The sequence below is a fragment of the Porites lutea genome, chromosome 4 (assembly GCF_958299795.1).
Source record: "Porites lutea chromosome 4, jaPorLute2.1, whole genome shotgun sequence".
Taxonomy (NCBI): Eukaryota; Metazoa; Cnidaria; class Anthozoa; order Scleractinia; family Poritidae; genus Porites; species Porites lutea.
Window position 1 is genome coordinate 33187801 of NC_133204.1, and position 27520 is coordinate 33215320.

At 38.5% G+C, this 27520-nt stretch overlaps 2 protein-coding genes across 3 annotated transcripts; one reads left to right on the forward strand and one right to left on the reverse strand.

The window, feature by feature from the left end:
* The first annotated feature begins 22 nt into the window (after positions 1-22).
* LOC140933348 (aspartate aminotransferase, cytoplasmic-like) lies at positions 23-11555 on the forward strand. Of its 2 annotated transcripts, XM_073382887.1 has the most exons (10): positions 23-183; positions 514-704; positions 2430-2538; positions 4141-4259; positions 4652-4756; positions 5535-5685; positions 6015-6180; positions 8002-8144; positions 10081-10262; positions 10713-10854. In XM_073382887.1, the coding sequence occupies exons 1-9, from the start codon at positions 66-68 to the stop codon at positions 10227-10229; spliced, it is 1251 nt and encodes a 416-aa protein (XP_073238988.1). In that variant the 5' UTR covers positions 23-65; the 3' UTR covers positions 10230-10262; positions 10713-10854. The 2 variants fall into 2 exon arrangements, with proteins under 2 accessions (XP_073238988.1, XP_073238989.1); XM_073382888.1 differs by lacking the exon at positions 10081-10262 and having other exon boundaries at positions 24-183; positions 10713-11555.
* A 128-nt stretch (positions 11556-11683) lies between these two features.
* On the reverse strand, positions 11684-14638 carry LOC140933349 (adenosine receptor A2a-like). The gene has a single exon (XM_073382889.1). It carries the CDS (start codon positions 14499-14501, stop codon positions 13593-13595), a length of 909 nt encoding a protein of 302 aa, XP_073238990.1. The 5' UTR covers positions 14502-14638; the 3' UTR covers positions 11684-13592.
* Positions 14639-27520: the final 12882 nt, after the last annotated feature.

The following is a 27520-nucleotide window of genomic DNA, read 5'->3' on the forward strand; positions in this document are numbered from 1 at the left end:
GAATCCGAAGAGTTATCGATTTAACGTCTATCTTCGTTTCGTCAGTGGTGGAACAGAAGTGCAAGATGCCGGGCGTTTCTATATTTAAAGATGTTCCCCTTGTCCCGACAGACCATGTCTTTCACGTTAATCAACAATACAAGGACGACACAAATCCAAACAAAGTAAATCTGGGGATAGGAGGTAAAGTTTCTCTTTATTTTTGTGGAAAGTCGGGTCTTAAATTCTGACCGTCACGCGTTTGATCCGGCTGAGTATGTACCCGTGATCTGGAGTCGTTGTTTACAGTCGTTTACTAGTCTTTACTAGGTCGTCGTTTTCTAGGTTGTCGTTTACTAGGTCGTCTCTTTCTAGGTCGTCGTCTTCTAGGTTGTCGTTTTCCAGGTCGTCGTTTTATGGGTCGTACACGTAGGTCTTCCTTTTCTAGGTCGTCTTTTTCTAGACACCCGTGATATAATGGACGTGGCCAACCTCACAAATTCATATTTTTACCTTTTTCTCCTGCTATTTTAGCTTATCGTGACGACGATGGAAATCCCATGGTGTTGTCCGTTGTATCCAGGGTTGAAAAACAGCTGGCTGAGGAAATCGCAGCCAAAACGTTGAATCATGAGTACTTATCCATCGACGGTTTAGGGTCATTTACTCAGGCTGCCTGTAAACTTTGCCTGGGAGGAGACAGCCCCGCTATAGCAGAAAACAGGGTACGTTACATTTTTATAAGTTCATCGTGTGTGAATAGCGATAGCCTTTAACGAGGAAAATCTCAGATGCCATATTCCGACCTAAAAAGTTACATAATAACATACCTTATTATAGGAAATTAACACTCCATAAAATTAACGCGAATCGTTAAAATTCGCGTTAATTTAAGTCGCATTAATTTTGTTGAGCGTTAATTTCCGCGACGTTAATTTAATTAAGTACAGCGTTAATTTCCGCGCTCTTAATTTCCAGTATTTTAACCCAATTCTCATTTGTTGCCCCTATTCATTTCCTTCAGAAGTAGTGGGGAGAAGTTGATGAAATATCAAGCAAATTCATAAATTGTGATCATGTCCGTATTTGTCATGACCACTCCGTTTTACAAAGCATTGATATTACAAGGAGAAATTGGATGCTGATCACTCTTAGGGCGTAAAGGGTTAACATGGCCCATTTTGACGTTGCTCGTGTTTCTGGAAGAAGCGACAACAGACACATATTTGCAGATAATTTATTTGATATTTTATTGTGTTCTGAGTTGGAAATTATAGGCTTCCTCCATGAGGGAAAGCAATGGACAAGTATTTAAGTTAATTGTCTCAGTCAATCAACTACCCCAGGCCACTCCGAACCCCTGTTCGTTTGGTATCTTTTGTTGCAAAACTCTGGTGGAATCCTGGAAAATACTTATTATTATTAGGAATCAAATGCACTAGGAATTTAGGCAGTGCCTTATATTACTGGATAATTTGCTAATTGCACTGCCATGAAGGTTTCAATATTTTATGATGTGCACATTGCCATTTCCAATATTGTTTTGGATCCTTGAATAAGATGTGTTTGGGACTGTGAATACAATATCTGACATCATTAATGGTTATACCTTTTTGAGATGGAAATGAGTCACAACAGCATAGTTACGAGTGTTTGTCTAGTTGAATTGCATTTTAAGTAAATGACAAAGCAGCACAAAAAAGTTGCAAAAGTTAACCAAAAAAACACATGCAAAGATTAGCAGGATCATTGTGGAGCTCAAGTGCAACAATACAGTGTATCTTGTATTTGGGTTCTGTTGATGTCTATAGCATGTTTGTTTTTTTGTATTATTGTTATGTGGTATTAAAGACTATGATCCAAGGGGAATTGCAGTATTGATTTCAATATTGTGTGGGTACCTAAATTAAAATGTAACACATTGCAAAAGTAGGTCTCTAAAGACCCTGATGCACTGCTAGATAGGGTTTATCAGATTATGCCTGCATGATATTGAACGTGATACTATACTTGAAAAATAGAACGTATATTCTGGTTCAACACTTGTCTCGTTTTTAAACATGATCAGATGTTGTACATGTATGGTAGTTCTTAAAACTGTATGCTTATTCCAGCTACACCAGCTACAATGTACAATGTTGACAAATGTACATTCGTATATGGACCTGTATAGATTACAACCTCATATTTCCCAGGGTCCTCTCCTACTCCTGTCCCCTGCTAGTAAGGCTGAATACTTTCAACAGTCCCTCAGATGACTTTTACACATGAAGACTCATGACCTGTGCATTTTGGCATTATGCCAGGCTTTCAAGGACAGTACATGTATTGATGTTAATCGCATTATATTCTCTTAGACCCTTCTGATGGTGAATAGCTCTGATGAGTTTGTTATTGGCCGTGGATTTTAATCTTTCTTATCCACATGCCGGTGATTGTTTGGTTGACAGGTGTGTGGAGCTCAAGGTATTTCTGGTACTGGGAGTCTTCGTCTTGGAATGGAGTTCTTGAAGAAGTTTCATTGCTCAGATGTGGTGTATCTTTCTAAACCCACGTGGGGTAAGTTTCTGTGGCAGAGTTTTTTTTTGCAATCTTGAAAACAAGAACAACTCCCAAGGCACCTAGTTGAACTAAAGATTAAGGTGGATTGAGCGAATTTCTAAGAGTTTATAATTACAGTGTACAATGTATATCAATATGTTGTAGTTATTTTTTTATTTTCTTTAATTTTTGTTATCCCTTTGTTTTTGGATATGGCAATGTATATGTATGCTAATGAATTTGAAGCGAAGGAGAAACAAAAAATAACTGAAAGAAAAAATTAACTACAATGTATATTAAAATCTGAACAACCACAGTAATTGGCCATTAAGGGATTAGCACTTTTGGTTTGGAAGTGCAACTTAGTCTCATACAATGTAGTAGTCATTTCACTCAGATACATGTATGTGTAAGAAGACAGACAGCTTTAGCCAAATTGTTGTGATATCGAAATACATGTACATTTTCATGTGCATGTACGTTTAATATTTTTAGTAATATTGTGTTGAGGGGCTCTTTTAAGTTACGTGTACGGTGTAGTGTTTTCTATGGGTTATGTTAAAACAAAATATTATGGATGCCTACTTGTAATTTTTTTTATATGCATTCTTGAGACATGTATTATCGTTTTTATGGCCTTTAAGTCTCCAGTTCATTGAAACTTAATAATACAAAAGAAAAGAGGGCCTCCAGTGGCCTTTTTTCATTGGAAATTTTGTGTTGACCATCAAGTGTCCCTCATTACTCTTGAGTATGTATATAAGACTGTATTAACATGAACAACAAAAACTACTACATGGTGTATTAATTTTATTGTTAAATCATTCTGTTTATTTCATAATTTTATGATGCATGTGATAGTTAATAATGCCAGGGTTTGCAAATTTTATTGATGAGTGGAGTCAGTGTGACTTCTGCTTCACAAATTTTGGAGTCATTTTGGAATATTTGGAGTCAAGTACCACAATGAAAAACGCCATTTTCAGACTTGCCAGACGGTCCTGGCATGTATACACTATCGTGAGGGATACACGAAGTAGCTGTGGCGGTCCGCTGACCTGGAAAGCTCAAATCCATGATGGCGGTCATCGAGTAAACTTTGATCGTAATTTACCCTCTTCCTGTTTTGTCGTGCAGTATAATTCTTTAATTTCGATGATTTAATTAAGGTTTACAACGTTTACAATTAACGTGAATTGTATTTGATGTGAAAAAGGTAAGGACAAAACTGTGCTTGTTACCGCAAATTTCTGGAGCCGTAGTGGCTCCCTGTTTGTTACCGAAAATTTCTGGAGTCGAAGTGACTCCCTCCGTAACCTCCATGGAGTCATCTGAACAATTTTGGCGTAAAATACTCCAAATTTGGCGTATTTGCAAACCCTGAATGCTGTTTGTGGGAAAAGAACCTTGGAGACAGTATGCATTGTGTAGTAGGAGACTTTCAGTGCTGTGACACTAGGTACATTTTGAAGGTCAAAAAAAAATTATTTTGTCCTACAACATACATGTACATATACACTCATACAGTATGTCTATTATGCTTGTGTCAATGTGAATATGTTAATAATATAAACCAGTCTTTAATGTATGTGTACATCAGTTTTGTGTGATCTTGTTTAGGGAACCATAAAAAGATGCTGCTTGGTACTGGCTACAAAGCTGAAAATATTAAAGAATACCGTTACTTTGATAGTGCTTCAAAATCATTGGACTTCAGTGGAATGTGTGAAGATTTGAAGGTTATCATGAAATCATTATTTATTTTAAACATAATAACATTGTATCATGCACATAAACTGCAAAATTACTGGATGCATTAAACCCATTGACAATAGTTTATAGATGGGTGTGGGGAAGGAGCCTGGTAAAAATGAAGGGAGCTGCAAGCAAGTCTAGAAGGTAACCATGACAACCCTGAAGTTTCAGAAGTTTGGGCCCTGTTTAACAACAAAAAACTGCGTTTAAAATGTTAAGTGTATTAACAGAACCTTACAGGAATAGCCCACAAAAGTAACCTATAACAGAACATGGTTTGCTTTACTGATAAAATGGATGCATTATTAAACAATTTACAATTGTATTGTAAGTTGCATTACAAACCAGGTTTCAGTGTAATTTGATCAATTTTCAGAATGCTCCAGAAAACTCTATTATCCTGCTTCATGCTTGTGCACACAATCCCACTGGAGTGGACCCTAACCAGGACCAGTGGAAGGAGATTGCTGAGATTATGAAGGTATCTGGAGATAATCCTTGCTCCAAGAAACAAGAGTTAGTCTTTCAGTGTGCCTTTTTTCTTAATAAAACTATTAGATTTCTAACAGGATTGTTGAGCAGGCTTTGATGAGCAAGTCGTATGTCATTTTAAAAAAGATGCTTTCGCTGCAGTCACCATCATCCTTGCTAAAGTTCGTTATTATAGAGAAGGAGAAGTGCACATGATGTCATGTTACCAAGGTAGGAAAATTTCTGAATCACACAAATAGGGAGCTTAAGAAACGATGACAGCAACAAGAACGGCAAACAAGCAACAGGTTTACAGTGTGTATATAAACAAAATAACAACTTTGCATGGCATCACGTTTTTTTGTACATTTCTTAGTCATCACTGTCCGACTGTGGGCCATGAAACTTCCTAATTTCACATGCCCACTTATGGAATTGGTGAACACAACACAAATGTTTGTTTTTCTTTTTCTTAACCTAGATACGGTCCTTTTGTATTCAACCCCAGAAAATTTTGCCAACATTTGACAAATTAAATGAAATTGAATGAGATCAATGAAGTTTGAAACAGTGCAAATCCACTTTTCAAGTGATGTTTTCAGTTTGTTGTCATTCAGAAATTTTGCTACCATGGCAACGTGACGTAACGACTTCTTCTCTCTATTGTCATGAGAACTTCAACTTCCTCGAACCTGTTTTTACTGACAGCTACATGTATGATTAGTGTAGTATAAGTTGTTATAGGATGGTCTTGATAATACTGTAATATATTTTGTGTTTCCTCTCAGAGACAAAATCTATTTCCACTAATTGACATGGCTTATCAAGGTTTTGTGACTGGTGATCCTGATAAGGATGCCTGGGCTGCTCGTTACTTTGTTAGCCAAGGATTTGAGGTCTTAATTGCACAGTCCTTTGCAAAGAATTTTGGTCTATACAGTGAGTAGTATTTTGGTGTGGATTCTCTGTGTTATTAAAATATTTACTTGCAAGTGGAATGTTTGTATGTTGTAGGCTCATGTAACAATATCTGCTCTCATGTTAAATCCGGGTTTTCCTTTGTTTCTTTTGAATAATTCAGATTAGGAAACAATAATTCTTAAACTTAGAATTAAAAGGAAATTCTGAATCAAAGTAGGCTAAATACTGATGTAACCCAAGATCGATTTTACCTGCAACACTCTTTTCCTTTGCTAACCCACTAATCCTGAGGTCTTGTACACAGGCTAAGTTGTGAGCAACAAGAATGCATTTCTTGTAAATTGCAGATGAAAGGTGCGGCAATCTCTGTGTGGTGACAACTGATAATGAAACAGCTGAGAAGATTCGCAGCCAACTCAAGGCGATCATTCGTCCCATGTGGTCCAATCCACCCAATCATGGAGCTCGTATTGTAGCAACTATCCTGAACCAAGACGCCTTGAATACTGAATGGTAAGTTAAATCAATCAAAAGTGAAAGGCGTCTTCTGTCATACATGTCGAGGTAGTTGTACGTAAAACCTAAAAGTGCATTTTTTTTGTGGCTTAAGGCCCACCAACGTCCCTTATTTTATCGTAAGATCGTCAGGATCGAGCGCCAACCGATACGAGCGGCCGTCATGGTTTCTTATGTACCGAGGGGGTAGGCGTCGGGGTTTTATAGCGGTGTGGGGAGGTAGGCGAAAGATGGCCGCTCGTAATACAAAGTGCTCGATTTCGACGATCTTACGGAAAAATACTGTTGGGGACTGTGAACAGTCTAGATGTCGGGCTATTAAATGTGGTCAATCTAAGCACCAGGCTTTTCTGAAAGAGGGATGGGGAGAAAAAAGAAACGAAACGAGGAAGCCTTTTCAAATCCCCTCTCAACTAACACCTAAAGATGACCTGAAGCACCCTTGCTTGCACCGCGCGTCCAAACATTGATCTGATGGCTGTTCAAACATGGCTAACACGTTGCGGCATTGTGCATTAAGCAAAGGAAATATTGGAAAATGTTGAATGTCATCACTCTTATATGTACAATACTGACCCAGCATCATCCAACCAGCGACCTCTGGCTCAAGACATCGGACATTTCTGATCGTGTTCTTGCAGTCACAGCAAAGAAATGCATAAAGATTTGTTGTTTTGTCAAAATATTATTTTACTATAGTTAATTAATTTGATTGCTTTTTTTACTTTCACGCTCCCATCGCCATTGTCGTTGATTACGCTCCCCATTCTTCGTAAAGGAGTGTTACATGACAACAGAATGAGTAGCTGTTTTCCCAGTGATGTCCTTTTATGATTTAGCCAGCGAACTGCAGACGTACTTCCGGTCGTCGCCTCTCTCCCTCGGAAAGGAGGAGGGTGAGAAGCGACGACCCGAAGTACGTCGACAGTTCGCAGGCGAAGGGGTCATCTGTAATTGACTTTGCGAGTGAAAGATTACCTGAGTTAATAATTAAAAGTTAATTTGCCGCTTTGAGAGTTCAGAAACAGACGATATGAACGTTTGCCCTTCATCAGAATAGGCATGTTAAGCAAATTGGACAACCAACGTAACGTGAGAACGCGAAAACGTGCGAAAAAGGAATGAATGCGACTTACAGCAGTGATAGATATTTTGGTGATCTCAGAGTTGTCTCAAGCCTCTGCTTCAAGGCGAGGCTAAGTGCAAAGTCATTGACAGCAAATGAAACTCATTTTCTCGAGTAAGTTTTGCTCTTAGTCTCGTTTTGGAAAAACGAATTTGCCGTTCTGCCGTCGTGATGCAAGATCACAGTTGAAAGTGAAGTGCTTTCTTAGGGCGCTTTTTATTTGTCAGAACTAGCTGGTCGGACCATAGCCGGACCAGTCATTTTGACGATGAAATCGGCTTCTTCCAGGGGTTTTCACTGATAACCCATCTCCTTCCTGCACACTATTTAGGATTTGCCTAATCTGGCCGGATAGTTTTGATTAAGAGTGAAATTCTCATTACGACGGGAAGGGTCTGGCCGGTCAGTTCTGATGAATGGAGAGCGCCCCAAGGCTATGTTTGCACCATACCGCATAGTTTTTCTTGCCCACACGAAAAGCTATCAGTTTTAGTATGAACACCCATCCGAAATGTGACTCTCTACTTTAGAGATTGACGCGGTGCAGCTTCGCTCGGTTTCAAAAATAGCGCCGAAATCACCGTTCTTTTGTGTGGTCAGTAGCCCTATCAGGTCTTACTTTCGAATCAGGCGCAAAAGCTATCCGGAGTACAGTGAAGACAGCTTAAGACTCTTGTCTTACTGATTTGTAGGCGTGAAACATTGAAGTCAATGGCTGGACGCATTCTCAATTGCCGAAAACTCCTTCACGAGAAACTGAGATTACTGGGAACACCAGGCTCATGGAATCATTTGGAAGATCAGAAGGGAATGTTTGGATTCACCGGCTTAAGTGGTGAGTAACTAGTGCTAATTGAGGCGCACGCGAAATGGGTAATAAGAAGTGTTATTATTATTAGGTATTTCTCTCATGTTATATTGAAAACTGTAAAAACAACCAACATGTTTTGCTGTCGTGCTCACTTTTCGTCCGGTCAGACTTGCACGAGCATTGATCACTAGAAAGGTTATTTCCTACAAGGCAACCTTTGGTCACGTCGCGTGAAAGACAGTGGGGACTTTAAGGTGGTGTTACACGAGACCATTCGCAACGACGATTTTTAGCTCAACAAAGCGTTGCAACATTGTTGCGACCGACATTTTTTCGAGTGGTTACAACATTGTTCCAACATTGCAACGCTGTGTTGCACTAAAAATCGTCGTTGCGAATCTTTCCGTGTAACATCACCTTTGCGATCGGACGACGCGACGGCTGCGAAAATGTCGCTTCTAAAATGAGTTTGCATTCTTCCGGTCTTTATCGCGATTTTTCCAAATCACTTACTTTGTCAAATGTAGGCGAACCCTCCAGGAGTTGAATTTCTAAGAACTATATTCAAGTTTGGAGAAAGAATAAAATTTCGTCGTCGATCATTTATGTCCTCCCTAAAAAGTAAAATCAGGCAATTTCACGTCGTAGTCGTGTAAAACGGCAAAGAAATGTACAAAAAAGTGAGATGCACGTGCATAGCTGTTGTTTAATCCACTAAACCTGTTGCTATTTTTGACGTTCTCGTTGTCGTCGTCGTCGGATCGTATAGTCCCTATTAATAGAACGTAACGCTATCGTGCTCTCGTTTTCTGTTTTCTTTTTCGCGCAGCATTCGCACCTATCGCTGTTAAGGGGAGATATTTCTGTCGATTCAATGATTATTTCCTATTTATATTCACGACTACAAGAAGGGAATGGGTGTACAGCTCGGACTGTGAGCCTGAGTGTTTATTGCTGTCCGAATAACATAAAAAGTTCAACATCATAACGAAAGAATGGTATACAAATATTCGAAAACCCAAAAACTCAATGGGAAAAATTGGGAACGTATTCCCAAACCAATGCACAACCCTTGGGGGTTAAACGTAAAATCAATGATAGATAAATAAAGTAAGATATAAGAAATAAAAGTTGAAAGTTCAAGAGCTGAGATGAATCCGTTACAACTGTCAAACCTTTTATACCTTACAACAATAGAGTCAATTAACACCATAACTGCTCACCTGCGTTCATTGCATGCCACTTTGTTTAGCTCCGTACCAAGTAATCCGCCGGTCAATTTTTTCATGCTTTGTTTGCGCATCATTGTACACGCATTTATCACGATGACATGGGACCACAGGCAGACCACCCTCTGTTTGTGCGGCCGTTGTTTTGAAAGAAATACAGGTGAACATTACGGCGGCTACAATTATGAACTGGCACCAGAACTTGCCATGCCATACGTACGAAAGTTGACAAATTGTTCTTTAATCATTTTGAAATGACGATATTGTGCATTGGTAATTCTATTTTAAATACCTCTCTGACTATTTTGTTTTGACTGGACATTAACTGGACTGCGATGAATTTTGGAGTTTAAGCTGATTTTCTGATTTCGCCACGACCTTAAATAGAAATATGTTCATACTCTCTATATTAACTAATCGGATTTTTACTGATGTAAGACTAAACTTTTAAAATGATCAAGATTAACAGCCTTCGAATCCATGGATTACAACAAATTTTGTCAGAGAGACATTCGAGTGAGAGATTAGGTTAGAGCTCTTCCCTTTAACTTGTGTTTTTGAATGAAATATAAAATTTGTTTAACTGAAGAAAGAGTGTACTTCCTTGTGAAGCCTATCAAAAAGAGCTTGTCCCCGACAAGCGGTTCAGTTATTTGTAACATTTGGACTAGGAATTGCGCAGGTGTAAACCAACAAAATCAGTCAGTTACTTAGTTTTACATCCTTTTCAGTGGATCAAGTGAGGCTTTTAACCCAAAAGCATCACATCTATCTTCTGAACAGTGGTCGTATTAACGTTTGTGGCATAACCCACAAAAATGTCGATTATGTTGGCCGAGCCATTCATGATGTTGTGACAAATACCAGTGCTCATCTCTAGTGGGTTGTCACTCAGGCATACCTCGTTCGCATTGTAAGTTTTGTTACTTTGAAATCTTTGTTATTATAGTGAGCAGTCTTCACATTTTTGCATTATGGATTATCGGGCAAGGTGTACATGTATTATCCCTTACAAGGCAGTTGCAAAGTGCTAAAGACTTTTAAAAAGATATTTAAAAGTTTTATCCAGCACAAATGCTTTGCTACCCTGTAGTTCGTTGCTTGTTCCTTTCAAATGAGTGTGAATGAATTTTGAATTTTGATCCACGACCCCTGTCTGTTTTTTCCTTGGCGTCTCAGATTGGGCAAGTCATGAACGACACGTTGGCCTCATTCTTTTTCTTTGTCCCTATTACAGCAAGCTTCATACAATTCTTAAAACAATACGGAAACCGCTGTAAAAAGGCTTCTTTTTACTTGTGTGGACACTTACTTGGTGGGGACTAAATCCTGATGTGCCATTTTCGTCTTATTTTCTCCGCAGTCAAGCAAGTAGAGTTTCTGGCCAGCAAGTACCACATCTATCTGCTGAATAGCGGACGGATCAACATTTGTGGAATCACTTCTGCCAATGTGGATTACGTTGCCAAGGCAATTTATGATGCTGTCACTACATGTAATGCTTGAAAATCATATCGTCGTTTAGCCTTTAGAGACATCGACAATTATCGTTTTCTGGGTTTGGGTGTGGACTTCAATGCCACTTAAGTCTACATGTTCTATGAGAAAGCTGGTTCTGAACCTTCTTTGACTTTTTCTACGGGGCTAGGGTTAAAGGAATAACTTGAAGTGTTTGGTCTGGTGGTTCAGATCTGAAGGTTGGAGTTCCGAAGATTGGTCTTTTCTTCAACAAAGAATAGTTGGCCAGGCTCTGTCTCTTTCTTCACTGACATGTTGTGGTTAATTTTTTTATTTCGGTTACGTTTTATTTTTCCATTGTTTTTGGGTATGGTATTGTATGCTAATGAATTTAAAACAACGGGGAAAAACAAAAATTAACTGAAATAAAAAAAAAATTAACGGCAACATATATGTTTCAAGAGTACTGCGTCTTCATCTCTTCTCGGAGGGGTTTGAAATGAAGCACTGGTGTTTACCTGGACCCATTTTGACTATTGTTAGGCCATGATTCAAGCATAAATAATTTGTATGTGTGCTTTTTTTCCCGGTTGCTCTCGAGAAAGTCGAAAAGAAACCGTGTTAAATCAGAAGATCAGTAACAGTTCCTAGAACATGGACCGTGGTGATGTATTTTTTTATGTTACAGTGAAAAAGAGTGGTTTTTTTTAACCTTAGTAAGAAATAAAGCCAAATGAATATAAACAAACGTGTGGAATGGTTATAATTCAGCATGTTAGTCCCTCAGGGATTATACGAAGAGTCCTGACTCACCAGTGTAACCTATTTACCCTTAAAACTATGAAACCAAGTGCGAAACCTGTTAAGTGAAAACAATTTTTATTTGCATAAGAGTGAAATACTTTATCATTCTTTGTCATATGAATGATTTCTTGCTTAACCTCGTTTTGAAAAAGAGGTTAGGGGCAACTTGGAAATGGTCTGGTCAGTCAATCATATTGCGTAGCCATGTGTAAATCAAAACAACTGCAAAATAACTTTATACATACACACATTCTCTCAAACAGCTCTTATTGTCTCAATTATGTCATCTAGTTCATAATCTTAAAAGGTCTCAAGTAATTATATAAACTTTCTAAACACTAAAATAAGATAAATCATGCACAGCTTAATATTTTTTTGTTCATATATTATTAGGAATCAGGACTTACGTACTCTTTTTCTTTTCTATATTCTCACTTGTTTTACTTCTAATTACTTTTAAAATATGATTTTAAAAACATTGCATTGTATTGTATTGTCTGCCTATTCTGAACGGGCTCCCGGTAGTTAGTCAATCGTTATTTACACCACTTTCTAATTCATTAGCAAACGACGACACCGCATTCACTAATTTCAGAACTGACCGACTGGGCCATTCTCGTTGCAATGATAATTTCCCTTTTCAACAAAACTCTTCAGCCAGATCAGTGAAATCCTAAATAGTATGCACGAAGGAGAACGTTTGTCAGCAAAAACTCTTGGAAAAAGCCTATTTCATTTTCAAACAGGTCAGTTCTGACGAATGGAAAGCGCCTGAGACAAGGCATCTCAGTGTACAAGTGCGAATTGAATTCTTAAGTCGAAGAAACTGAGGAAATCTCTTCTAGCCTACGCATTCACGGTTCAGTATACCGTAAAATTCCGAAAATAAGCCCCCTAAAATCGTAACGCAAAAAACCCTCCGTTACATCGCCTCTTCAAATATAAGTCCCCCCCCGGGGAGGGGTGGGGGGCTTGTACTTGAAATTTGCCCTCGCATACAAAGTAAAACAAAGCAAAACGGTAAATTTCCTTCCCACTACAAGCTAGCCCAATCGATTTTAAAACGCAAATTTCCCTACGTAGATAAGAACCTCAGAATATAGGCCCCTCCAAAAATAAGCCCCTCAAAAAGGGCCTTTGAAAAATATAAGCCCCGGGGCTTATTTACGGAATTTTACGGTATTGCAGCCAAAGAAAGACGAATTAAACTGGAACCAGAAAACTCGACGATTTTGGGTTGCATTATAGCGCTTATAAACTCTTCATTCTATACAAAGCTGTTTAACGATATCACCGTCCAAGATGTATCTGATGAGGTAAAAGCTGTTAAACTAGGAATCGTTATACCTTAATTGTTTTGACATCGTTGAGTGCATAAACTGAATTCTGATGACTAGGACACTGCCTCGGCCTCTGTTTACTCGAGGGTTGTTCAGCCCGTTGTTTGTCTGAACTGAGTGGCAAAATTGAAGCAATTTTGTGAAAGCGAGACTGCTGGTAAGATTAAAAGTTTGTTTCTGTGAATACCTACTATGGGTAGCTTTGCATCATCCTCTGACGCAGCTCTATAGCGGGGGCACCCAACGAGAACATAGTTCAAAACCGCTTAAACATAGCACTGTTAAACGTATTTTAGTATTTAAACGGTAGATATATGCTTACTTTTATCCCCTAAAATTTTTTCATCTGTTCGGATTTCCTAGCTGAAAGTCTAGTGATCCGAAAATTATAGGGATCAAAACTTACCCTTTCGAAAATTTCAGCCAGAAAACAGGCTTCCGAAAATTCTAGGTGACCTTTTTACGCTAAAAATCCGTTAAAAATGGGCAATTATACCATTTTGTAGATGTTCGAAAATCCCAGGAGAGGCAGGCAAGCAAGAAATTTTACAACAAATGTTCCGAAAATTCTAGATCTCAAATCGTCTTCCGAACAGATATTTTCCGAAAATTGACATTGGGTGCCCCTGTCTATAGATTGTCTACAGTTGGGTCAGCTCAAAATTGACTGTTTGCGTTTCGTCATAACGCTTCCTTCCGCCCTCCTGCTCGTCAGACTCCCTATTTTCATTTTTAGACGCGCGTCTTAGTAAATTCTCTCCCCGCATAGTCGGGCAAAGTTTGCGAAGCTGTTCTCTGAAGTCGGGCATTCTCAGTGAATATACCATAAAGTTCAAAAATGAGTTGCTTAGTCGTAAGAACACTGCAATGTATATGATTACCCCTGGTGGATATTTGCAAGGATCCGAATATTTACAGGCGATTATGTAAGTGTTTATGACCTGGAATGGCAGCCATGTTACAACGAAAGCGCCAATTATAATCAACAAAGTTCTTGCCAGTTTTCGCTCCTGTTCTTCTTGCAGAGAAGACCGGTGTCGCGTTACCCAAATGACAGAATACGAGGTGGAGATTATTACAAGTGGCAAAACGAGTGACGATATGAAAAAGACGCTAGTAAAGCGGTGATCCTTGACAAGAACCTTGACCATAATTAAACCACTGATCGCTAGAATCCATGGTACGCAGACGGCAACGATGTAGGTGCAACGGCTGAGCATTTGGTGGCGGAAAGGAAAACAGACGGCACACATTCTCTCCAAGGAAATCACGGCGATAGTAAAGATCGATGCCAACCCAGTTATGATGTCCAAGTAATGGCTGGCAAGTCTCACTTCAGGCGGCTGGTGAGTCAAGGTGATTGTTATGAAAAGAGGGAGAACTAGCGTTCCTATTAACAGATCCGCCACGGTTAAGCCGATGAGGAGAAAGCTAGTTGACCTTCGGCGAAGTTTCTTCCTTGAAAATACTGCGATTGTAAGAATGCTAACGCCAGTTACTAGCACCGCAAGTAAAGCGTAAAAGAAACACAGAACTACTATTCCTTCCATCTCTGCTGTATATGACTTGAGAGGCAAATGAGTTGTGTCTTGAGGTTTTAACGCCTAGTGATGGCTTTCAGAATCGTATTTTGGCGAAAGCAAATGCAAATTCATGTAAATGATATTCGACTTCCTGATTGCGTGAATTTAGATTTGATTCGCAGATGTCTATTGGCGTGTATTTATATCTATCTTAATTCCACTCAACTGGATGTCATTTAACAAAAAAACGAGATAAATGAAAATACGAACCACAAGATCATCGGATCACGTATCTCGATAACGCGGAATACGCCAGAAAACCGGAACACTTTTAAAAGGAAAAGCCCAAGCGTCTTTTCGGAATATATATATGTCTGGATTTATGAAAACATGGCTTCAGTGAGTGTCTAAAGGTCCTATGCTAAAAGTGTCCTTGGTACCAAAACTTTGACCCTCCCCACCCAGGACAATGGGTGACTGTCTGCACCTCCCACTGAGCTCTGCAATTATCATGATAGTCATTCTCAGCAGAGGCCTGATTCAGCTGGCTAGGACAAATTAAGACCAAGGTACTCGCTAGTCAAAGCCTCCACTGAACACTGCTGCTTACTGAAGGGGCTGTGTCAAAACAGCCCCCTCCCTACCCCACACTAGTTTTGACCCCAAGGCTTGATCCACCCACCTACTGTTAGGGCAGTACCTGGGCTATCCAGCCGGTGCCGACCAAGACGTCAAGCCCCCTATTTTTTTGGACACCGGACTGGCCTGGATCCGGGCTGCGCCCGGCACCAGGCGAAAACCTGGTGGCCACGTTTTAAAGAAATCAGACAGATCTAAATATATATATATATATTTATGTATACCGAAAACTGGGCCTTGCAAACTGCCACCTTTGAGCTCTTTTTCGCTTCTGTTTTTATCGTCACGGGACTTATCTCCTCGATTTGTGAATAATATTATAAGCTAATGGAAGTCCTATGTATCTTTCCAATGGTTTTTAAAGTGAAACCGATATTTAACCCAATTTAGCCAAATGTATCCTTTACGGAATAAGTCAAACATAATACTAATAAACGACATTTAAAATATAAAAAGGTGAGGCATGAAAAGTGATCTTGATTGATTGCTGACAATTTTTATCTGATCAAGTTGAAATTAATATTGACATATATCGTTGTAGGTCCGTGCACACTTCGGCCAATCTAATTTTTCATTTTTCCAACAAAAACGGAAAAAGGAAATATTACTAATCCTTGTCATATTTACATATTTTAAGGTACAGAAAAAAGGAAAGCGGTCAGGAAAATTGATCATTTTTTCATTTTTCTAATTTTGAAGTCCTCTTCAAAAATACAAAAAACAATTTAAACGGCTAAAAGCGTATTTTGCTATTTTTAATTTTCGATATTGTTTGAAAAGCGAGAAAAACGAAATAATCTTCGATTTCTAATTCATTTTTCTATTTTTCCATTTTCCCACAAAAATAGGGAAACGGAAAAATGTAAAAAATATATTTATTCGAACCATTTTTTTATTTTTTCCGTTATGTTCAAAAAATGAAAAAATAGAAAATTGGCGTACCTGTCGCCTGATTTTCCATAATTCCATTTTAACAAGAAAAATGAAAAAATGACAAGTGTTGCGAATAATTTTTCCATTATTTCCATAAATAGAAAAAAACAAACAAACAAACAAACAAAAGCGGGCAATTTTTCATCTTTTGTTTTAATGAAAAATAGAGAAGAAAAATGACCAATCTTGAACACTTACCAATAAAGAAAAGATAAACCTAATTCACTTTCACTTTTGGATTTGATTAGATGATTCCTTTACCTTATTACTTAGGACCCACTCTGTGGCCTGTTCTAACATTGCGTCACCATAAAGTGTTCCTGTTGCATTCCTGTGGAACGTTTCCCCATACTTGTCGTGCGAGTGGGTGTCCCATGGGAACTAAAACCAAAACACCCGTTCTGCGGCAAGATCCGTTATTTCGGCAGGCTAAGCAGTCTACTTTGAGCATCTATTTCATTTAAAAGGGGTCCGTGCACACTTCGGCCAATCTAATTTTTCATTTTTCCAACAAAAACGGAAAAAGGAAATATATCATATTTGCATATTTCAAAGTACAGAAAAAAAGAGAAAAAAAGAAAATGGTCGGGAAAATCGATCATTGTTTTCATTTTTCTAATTTTGAAGTTAAATTCAAAAATACAAAAAATACTATTAACGGCTAAAAGCGATATTTTGCTATTTTTATTTTCTTGATGTTGTTAGAAAAGTGAGAAAAATAAAATAATCTCCGCGAGTCCTAGATTATTTTTCGATTTTTCCGTTTTAGAAAAACAGAATATTGAAAAAATCATATTTATTCGAACCATTTTTTCATTTTTTCCATTTTGTTCAAAAAATGAAAAAATACAAAAATGGCATACCTATCGCCTAATTTTCCATAATTCCATTTTATCAAGAAAAATGAAAAAAATGACAAGTGTTGCGAATAATTTTTCCATTTTTTCAATAAATAGAAAACAAACAAACAAAAACGGACAATTTTTCATCTTTTGTTTTAATGGAAAATAGCAAAGAAAAATGACAAATAATGAACATTTACCAATAAAGAAAAGAAAAACCTAATCCACTTTAGACTCATCACTAGTTTTGTTAGACGATTTACACAGGGTCGGCGGAGACGTGGGATGGGGAGGGCGGGTGGGGGCCCTTTAGTTCTCGGAATGCGAAAGTAGTTTCATTCACTTTTGGATTTGATTAGCTGATTCCTTTACCTTATTACTTCGGACTCACTCTGTGACCTGTTCTAACACTACGTCACCATAAAGTGTTCCTGTTGCATTCAAACTGTGGAACGTTTCCCCATACTTGTCGCATGGGTTTCCCGACATTAACGATCTTTGCTCTCGTCTTTCCAGGGCTGAGTTGCTTAAAAGGTGGATAACGCTATCCGCTGGATAAATAACTATCCAGTAGATAACGCAATCGGTTTCCCTAAAATACATAAAAAATTATCAGGCCGCTCGGTAGTGATTTATCCGGTGGATAGTCGCTATCCAACGTTTAATCAAATGTGTAAGCAAATGTATGGGCCAGATCATTAAGATGTTCTCTCGCGCGAGTGTATACTAGCCGCCTTGTTATGTTTAATATTAATTCAACATACTTTACTCTTGCAATCCTCAAAGACCCGATCTGCAGCAAGATCCGTTATTTAGGCAGGCTAAGCAGTCTACTTTTGAGCATCTATTTCATTTAAAAGCGTCTGACCTCTTCACTGGCGTGCTCTTTATTTGTTTTGTGCATGTGACTGTTCATCGACCTTCTTTTTAACTCCTTCCCCTTAATCTCTCTCACGAACCTCTTTTTTTTGTGCTGGGACCATACTGTTGCTGGCTTGAAAACCGTTGAGTTACCCCCCCCCCCTTTTCCCGTACCAATTTTCACGCCTTCTCCTCCTCCCTCGTACCCTTTCTAGATTTCTAATATTCTTCATTTCCACGGCCGGTACGTTACGGTTTTCCCGCCGCTTTCATCCACAGTCGACTCCCGACAACTCAAACCTTCAGGGAAATCGAGATCAAAAGTGAATGGAACTACGTCCGCATCTCGAAAACTAAGCCCTCCCACCCCCTAAATTCCCCCACATCTCCGCCAACCCTGGGTAAATCTTCTAAGCAAATTAGTGAGTCTCTTCTTCACCGTTAAAATATTCATAACTTCTCACTTTTCTACGCCATTTTTCAATAAAATAAAAAGTGAAAAACTGTCTGAAAGGGTGTATCGTTTTAAAGGTTTACTATTTATTAAATAAATAAAAAAATAGAAAATTGCTCGCAGCACTTGTCATTTTTTCATTTCGTTAGGTATGCTATTTTTCTATTTCTTCATTTTTTGAACAAAATGGAAAAAATGAAAAAATGGTGCGAAGAAATATGATTTTTTCATTTTTCCTTTTTTCTATTTTTTGCGAAAAACGGAAAAATAGAAAAATGAGTTAGGAATCGGACATTATTTCATTTTCCTCATTTTCTAACAATAGCAAGAAAATAAAAAATAGCAAACTATCGCTTTTAGCCGTTTACAGTATTTTTTGTATTTTTGAATTGAACTTCAAAATTAGCCAAAACGAAAAAATGATCGATTTTATTGACCATTTTCTTTTCTCCTATTTTTTCCAGTACTTTAAAACATGTAAATATGATAGGGATAAGTAACATGTCCTTTTTCCGTTTTTGTTGGAAAAATGAAAAAATAGATTGGCCGAAGTGTGCACGGACCCTGGAGCTTTAGCAGTAAATTCGATACCTCTGAGTTCGAGCGCAAAAAACTTAATCGCCTTTTAAAATTCGATGGAATAAAATCTTTTATAAGGTAATTTAGTCTTTTAGCTTTAACTTGATATATAACTTGCCTTTGTAGCGAAAATACTCGCGCGACTAGAATTTTTTTCTGTTGGCACCTCGTTTTCCTTTACCGAGACCTTAAGTAACAACGGACGGCCACGGCTTCGAAAAAGTCACTTAAAAAGTGAATTCGCGCTGTTTCAGACTTTATCGCGTTTCTTCCATCTCGTTCAGTCATCAAATGTTGGCAATTTTATGTCTAGAGTTGAATTCTAAAACACTGTATCAAAGTTCAGGAAGAGAAAAGAAAGCTGTTGATTTATTGTGTTCCCGTCCTCGACGAAACGTGAAATGAGGCACTTTCACATTGTGGTCGTGCAAGAAATGTACAAAAAGTTGTTGTTTTGCTAATCTAAACCTATAGAGTGTTTTCACATGACGTCACGGTGGCCATATTGGTGTCCCAAAACAATGAAACGGCGGCCATGTTGGTGTCCCAAACCAATCCTCTGGGAGTTGAACTCTTTCCTTATGCAAACCTTTCTTTTGTTCCAATAAATTTACATAGATGCTGGCCACGTGAGTGAAACACTCTATTGCTTTTTTTGCCGTTCTCGTAGCCGTCGCCGTCGCCGTTGCTTAAGCTCCCTATTAAAGTGGCTCTGTCACGGCTGTCTACTTCATTTTGTTACCATAGTCACTCGAATAAGACTGATTAAGGCATTCCCTTGGGGAGAATCAATGACCGGACTCCGGAAATGGCGAAGACCGAGCCTGGCTATTTTTTTTATTTACATTGTTTATTTACTCTCTTTTGTGTTCAGGGTGTTTCTGTTTTCAGTTTCGAACTATCTTTTGTTTTGTTTTTATCTTGGCTTCCTTTTAATTTTTCATTGTTGGGGCTTTAGAGAAGGCCTCCGCATGATTCTCCCTCAGGCTCGAAATCATTTATCCCGACGAAATGTGAATGATGTGATACAATTGGCTTGGTTTCAATTTGCGAAAGAAGGAATGACCCGAAAGGGCAGTAAGAGAAGCTGCTAGTTAGTGAAAATTTACAGATAATCACGTTTTACTTACATAGTCACTACAGGTCCTTTTTTGACTCCAAAAGGGAATAGGACAGGAGGCTTTCGGAACCCAGATGTAGACGGATCAATAGTTTATAAATCTTGTTTCGCTATTGGCTATTATTTCCAATCTCCTTGCTTTGGATAAGACCAGCACTTGTTTTTAGTCGTGTAGTTAAATATGTTATTTGTATTTGGGGAAGAGAGACTCCTCACTGGTAGCTACAATGTTATGAGCTGTTGAATATAAGCTTCGGTTATGATTCGCTAATGGCTTAATCGGAATCCAATTTGTTGACCTTTATATACAGGTAAAAAATAATAAAAAATCATGCATTCGGCGGGAAGTCTTCTAAAAGGGCCGGTGACCGCGTCCGTTATATTCACTGGTGACCGTTTTGAAAAGGTCAAGCTAACAGAGTACTGATAAGGTAAAATTTTCGGAAAGTTCAGTCTTGTGACCGTAATATGCAGGGTACAACAGGTGTATACAGGTTTGACTATATGATTCTCTCTCTACTAGCTACCACTGAGAGAAGCCTAATTTATAATTATATTAACGCTGTAGGACTAAGCAATAATGAACGTTTGAAAACTCTGAGCAAAAAAGTCAAACTAACCTAATTATCAAATAAAATAACGAATACATGCATTCGTTTAGGTCGGGCACCCAACGTGTGTTTTCTGTACTTGCGGACGGCTAAAAATTTCAAAATCCATTCATGTACAATTTTCGAAACTTATCTAATAAATTCCCTACGATTTTCTGAAGTTTTATTTTCACATCACTTTCCAAGTTAGGCTGTGTTTTTCGTAGAAAAAAGGAAACCTTAAATTTTCGGATTCAAAAATGCCATGGAGAGGGGAATCGTCTCACTTTCGTAATACGTCAAATTGCATCTAAAATTTTCGGGGAAAACAATACTCAAGCCTTTGTAATTTCGATGACTCTAGTTCCCCTAGGATGACCGAACAGATACAAATTTTCAGTTTAGCGCCGCTTAGAAAGCCTACAGTGTCTCTCAATGTCTTAGCTTTAGGAGGAAACCGTCGTTGGGTGCCCCTGATTCGTCGAACGGAAATATGCAAAAGGTTGCGTTTCACCGACTGGAGAATTTTTAGAAGAGTTCGCCTGTTTTGAAAGTTAAAAGTGACGACCTGAGCAACGTCTCTCTCGCGCTCGTTAATACTGTCTTTTGCTCTTCTTATACTGCAGGCAGCAGAACCCTGCTCTCATTCTCTTTTGGTGTTCTCCTAAATTAGAAACTGAATCATTCTTCAGGTGAAGTGTCTTGTCGACTTATGCAAAAATTACTGCAAGGTTGAAGCGTTTTGCAGAGTTGCTGTTTGAAGTCAGGCATTCTCAGTGAATACACTATAAAGTTCATGAAGGAGTTGCTTATTCGTAAAAATACTGTCACGTACAGTATTGGAATTATTACAGGATTTACGTGGGGTTGTTTGCAGGAAGTTCGTCTACATGCTATGTTATAGATGCTTATGACCTCAAAGGGCAGCCATGTTACGACAAATACACCGATTATTATGAAGAGAGTTTTTGCCAACTTCTTTTCTTGAGCAAGTCGTAGCGTAGAGCGATGATTACGCTGCATAAAATTACCGTGCTTTTTCCAAATGGCAACGTATGAAGAGCAAATAATTATAAGTGGCAGTAGGAGTAGGTGATAATGAGGACGTCACTTAAGTAATCATCTGCGATCCCTATCACAGTCCCAGAAACAACCAAGGCCCACGGCATGCACAAGGCAAAAAGGTAAGAACGCTGGCTTAGCTTTTGGTGAAGGAAAGGCCAGCAAACGGCGTACATTCTCTCTAACGAAATCACGGCGAGAGTAAAGATTGATGCCAAACCAGTTATGATGTCCAAAAGATAACTTAGCGATGCGACTTGCGGCGGCGGTCGAGTCAACGTGACTATAATGAAAAGAGGAAGAACTAGTACTCCAACCAAAAGATCAGCCACGGCCAGACTGATTAGAAGATAATTACTTCGCTTTCGACGAAGTTTCTCCCTAGAAAACATTACGATGATAAGAACGTTCACACTGGTAATGAGGATTGCAAGAAATGTATAGAACACGCACAGGATTAATTCCTCTGCCATATCTGTCTCCTCCTGGCGAGAGATGATTTGCTTGTTATTAGCTTTTGCCCTAACGTGTTTTCTTTCGAACTTCGCTAGCTCTAAGGAAAGTTTTCTGCCAGCAACAGAGTACGTCAAATGTTATATGATTCTCCTTGATCGCTTGACCGAATTTGAAAACGGTTCGTCTGTAGGCGTGCTCATAGACCCGGAAAAATTAAAATAGCTAGACTGTGTCGAAACGTCCCTAGCGGCGAAGAGCGGGGAGAAACGGATGTTAAAGGGAAGTTATAGGGTTATCCATATGTTAAAACTCTCCAAAAGAAATAGTTATGGTTATTAAAAGTAAGAATAAATAAATGAGTAAATAGATACAAACTTTGATGATTGTAATAATGACAACAGTATAGTATAGTGATAAGACGATTCTTAGTTAACCATTAAGGTAAAATTTAAGCTTGGATTTACGGTTGAAGACTCTAAACAGTAAAAATGCAATTTAAGAAATAAGATATTTTTGGACGACGCATTTTTAAATGTGCCCTTTTAAGGCTTCTAAGTTGTCTTGCTAAGTGTCTCTTCTTGTATGGAGACGATTTGCCCCAAAAGTTAAGGGGTAAAACGCTGCCCAAGAATGCAAAACGTCCACTTCCTGTTGACGTTAGTCGCCTAAGAACGTCCTTGCTAACCGCCCCCTGACCGCTCCACGGCGACAGGAACATCTAAAAGCAAAACGAGCATCACGTTATTTTGTCAACTGCATGATCAAAATTAAGATGTGAACTGACCAAATCATTAAAGGGCCAACGTCACGCTACTTGGCGGCTCTCTTTTAAAAAACTAAAACGTGCCTTCAATTCGTATAAAAAATAATGGTCCAGTCTTGTTACTTCATACTATATTTATTAGGCATCGAGACTGTTTTCTGTTGTTTGTTGCTACCGATGGCAAGGATGGATATGGATTGGAATTTGAAAAAGTTGGGCCAACATTTTTTAAATTTCAAACTTATGCCCACAAAAAATCATCAAAAAATAATTTTGCTTCGTATTCCCCGATGAATTTATTTTTTGTTGATACCGTCTTCATACTCTACAGGAGAATTTTTCGTGGGACCGTAAAGCCTAAATAATGACACAGAGTTGACCTAATACAGCAATATCCTCGTGACATAGCCACTATAAATTTACTCGACAACGGGAATGGCAATGCGATAAATTTTACATTCACATCGACGCGGTCCCTTTCAGTAGGTCCGATCTACCAGGGGCACTCAACGAGAATATAGTTAAAAACCACTTTAACATAGCATTGTTGAACGTATTTTAGTATTTAAACGGTAGATATAGGCCTATTTTTATCCCCTAAAAATTTTTCATCTGTTCGGATTTCCTAGCTGAAGGTCTAGTGATCCGAAAATTATAGGGATCAAAACTACCTTTTCGAAAATTTCAGCCAGAAAAAAGGCTTCCGAAAATTCTAGGTGACCTTTTTATGCTAAACATCCGTTAAAAAATGGGCAATTATACCATGCTTGGGAGGTTTGAAAATCCTAGGAGAGGCATGCAAGCAAGAAAATTTAACAAAAATTGTTCCGAAAATTCTAGATCTCAAATCGTCTTCCGAACAGATATTTTCCAAAAATTGTCGTTGGGTGCCCCTGACCTAATTTCCGTACTTTTTAAAGTGACTAGGTGACTTGAAATAATCGAAAAAATAATAATCATGTAATATTTGTGTTATGATGTCAGTTATAACAAAGATCAACATGTATCAATTTGTTTAAGTATAAGAGATTCAAAGATGGAAGGTGCACCTACAAAAATACTGGGTCGAGCCAACTTAAGATTAAAAACACGAGAAAGGATATATGAAATGGTTTCTATCAAAGTTATCAGTGTTTATTTTAGGGAAAAATTTCGATATGCTGTAGAGGACAGTTACCCTAAAGAGACCAGATGAATGAAACCTTGCACAGGGAAAGTGGATGTAAATGTAAATTTTATTTATCATTTTACAAGGAATGGAACGCAGTTTGAAATATATTTGCTCCGATTATTTACCTAATGGCTCCGCTAAGTCTTTGAACAATCTGATAATGAAAAATGACTTGATGGATCGTTTTTATGGATGGTGGGGATAAATTAATGGATTACAATCCCGGTTGCGTCTCAGAAACATTTACGACGGAACACTGAGCCCTTTTTTACTGCTTTAGAAAATTCACTTCATATCTGGATTCAGTAGGGATCCGCTCAACCATTTTAGTCCAATAACACGTGTTGGAAAACTGCGAAAGCCAGAGATAGCCAAACAAGGAACTTGCCGGTGTGAGTTGTTAAAGCAGTTCCATTACACAGTTCCAGATCACAGCAATTTACAGTGCAGTTTTCGCCGCCGCTGATGTACTTGCAAGCTCGAGGGGTACAAAAATCGTTTGCAAAACATCCACGTTCGTAGACGTCAAATTGTTTCCCCCAGGCGTCGAAATGAACGCGGGTTTTGGCACAGACGTCCAACCATGACGCACAAATCACTCGACTTCTCTGCTGGTCACAGTCAGTCCAGTTTACTTTTGAGTAACAGGTATAACACGTCAAGGAAACAGCTGAAAACATAAGAAAACGCTCATTAGGGTCTTTCAATCCAGTCACTCCAATATTGTCATGGGGTTTGCTTGAAATAAGGTCCTGGACGTCTCTGTTATTTGTTTTATCAGCCAATAGCTGATGAGAAAATCAAACCGTAGACACTAAGATGGAAAAGTGAATAAAGCATCTTTTGATTGTCCAATCAAATTACTGATTGTTTTAACGAAAGATGTCAAAGCGACCTGTCCGTTATTTTTAGAACGTTCGCTGAACCATCCAAAAGCCAAGCGCGTTTTTGTAATCTCTTGATAAGAGTCTTTCTTTCACCTGCTCGATTTTGGCTACTGGGGAAAAAGACTCTGCATGAGAGTAAGAGTACGTGCTGCTTGTTGCTAGGATACACTTTCAAACCCAGGCCTTATTTCAGTGCGTATGGTTTAGCGAGCTCAGTTATGACCATGGATTTACCAATTAACGGAATTAGCTCGCACTTGGTAAAAACAGTGAGAGACCAAGAATGGCTAGTCCAGATGTTCGGGCCTCGGCAACTTTAAAGGCTTGATGTAATTCAGGCGGAGCCTCACTCTAGAAAGAAAAAGGAGGCTCTCATCGCAGGGTGCAGAATGCTTTGCTAAATTGTTTTCCACTTAATAACCTTTTAACCCCCAATATCTACATACAAATTCTCCATGCTGATTTCCAAACATTTCCTCAATGATTAGTTGAGAGAATTTGATAAAAGATCAAAGCATTTTTTTTCTTTGTTGATCATTTGATAATCTCTCATAACCTTTTCTCTAGATGATGAATAAGTGCTTTTAGGAGAAAGTTGATGTTGGTCACTCTAGGGATTTAAAGGGTTTAACTAACACCGTTCTACAAGGGATTCTGACTACGTCATTAAGCAAGGTGGATTGACGCAAGGCGTACAAATAAATTTTTTGTCAACGGTGCTCGTTCACTATAAAAACGGCCACCTGTTATCTTTTGACAGCACGTTGGAAAAGGTATTACGATTAATTCAATTTGCTCAGCACAAATTTTGCTGTTTTCTTTTGAATTTCTTCTTAAAATCTGAAAGGAATTGATAACTTTGACTGAAATAATGTTCGCAATACTGAATAGATGAGAGAATATGGTGTTCAGTTGACCAAAGAGCCTTTCGACCCAGTTGATATTTTGAATATGAGCCATTAGTTTGTAAATGCAAGTTGCAATATCACGTCGTTAGTATGCACCAACGCTCACTTTTTTCGAGTGAACCTTCACTAACCAAATCTGCATTTACCATTTATCTAGCTATTACTTGCTTTTTTGTCTTTTTAAAGTCTTCTTCGTGACTTTGCAGTTCTTCAGACATTTTGTGTGCATTCTATTTAACCGCTAATACAACCGGTTCTCGAGGTTTCACTGTAAATTTTCCACCCTTGAATCCATGAACATTAGCCAGTCAGGGGCTGACCAAACGTATTGTAACCATTGCCTTTGAAAATTGTTTATGCCGCACAGCTCTCAATATATGGCATATATACATCACAAGTAGCAGCTTTGCTAGCTGCAAAATGAGGATGTCATTAGTAGGTTACCAGAGCTCAAGTAATTTATCGATGGCAGTTATCCTCGATTGCCAATAGCTGTGCTTCTTTCGGAACGGATTTTTTAAACGCTTTTCGATGATGTCGGCTGACTTAAGGCCGAATTAGAGGACTTTCAAAATGGCTTCCTGAAAGCAGTTAGAAGGACCATTAAAATTCCTGACTACTACCTTTGGTTCCCGGTTATTTCCATGCGCAAGAGTGTTGTTGTGAGAAATAATTGCCAAAGTACTTACCGGTTTTTTGAAAAAGCGCCGAGAGGATAAGTATTTCAATTGCACTCCGCATTGTTGCTAAACGTTTCAAATATTTCGTCTAAAAAAACAAAAACTTTTGAAGGCGATATTGAACTGCGTTCAAGGCCAGTGACTTGTACCGCAAAGCATTCTGGCCTTTTTCTTATGCAAAAGTTTGCAAAAATGGACTTCTGGACACTCGAAAGCTACATTAAGTACTCCGGTGCTTTTTTTTTCAATCGTGAATACGACTTCTACCTAGTCAGAATGTAAATGAAAGTCGAATTTTGGGCTCGTTCGGGTGAAAAGTTCCAGGAGAAGACGGAACGTCTCAAAAAATGGCCTGGTTTCCGATCGGAATATTCCTCCCGGAAATTCCTGTTCCTTTTTTTACTTCAAGATTTCTTCAACCTATCATTGTTACTAGTTTCAGTTTTTTGCGGCCATTTTTCGGCAGCCAGGACTGATTTGTGTAAAGGTAAATCCAGAACGGAATTTGCCAGTCCCGAGTTTTGCTTACCAGCAGTTACCCTGAACTACCGTGATCAAGGTTTTTTAATGTTAATGGAAAAACAACTGGCCCTGTCTCGATCAGATAGCAAGGCGGGAAGTTTGCCTATATGAAGAGCATGGCTAACTAGTTTAGTCCGCTGAACTTCAACGCGGTCGGTCAGGGTTCATTAAACGTCGCTTTGGATTTGTTTCTCAGTCGTCCTGCAAATGTCTCCCAGACCACGCATGCTCGTAATATCGTTGGCATTGAATACCTGAAAATCATGTTCGTCAATTCTTGTGTCTAGGCACTCCTGTAAATCGTATATCTTGCAAATTTTAGACATTTTCAGTACGTTTAAAAGCTTTTGGAGATGTTCTTCATAAGTAATATAGCAGACTTGAAATTAAACGGACGAGAAAATAATTCTATTAAGTGAAGAAATTGTTTAAGACTGCTGGGTCAAGGTTGCCGTATCACCGTACCATTCAATCACAACAAAAAACAGTTCTTGACTTATTACAAACGACCTGTGTAACCTGTGTAAACATCGTTTGTTAAGTTTAATTAACCATCTATAGGGATCCTCTATCATAATT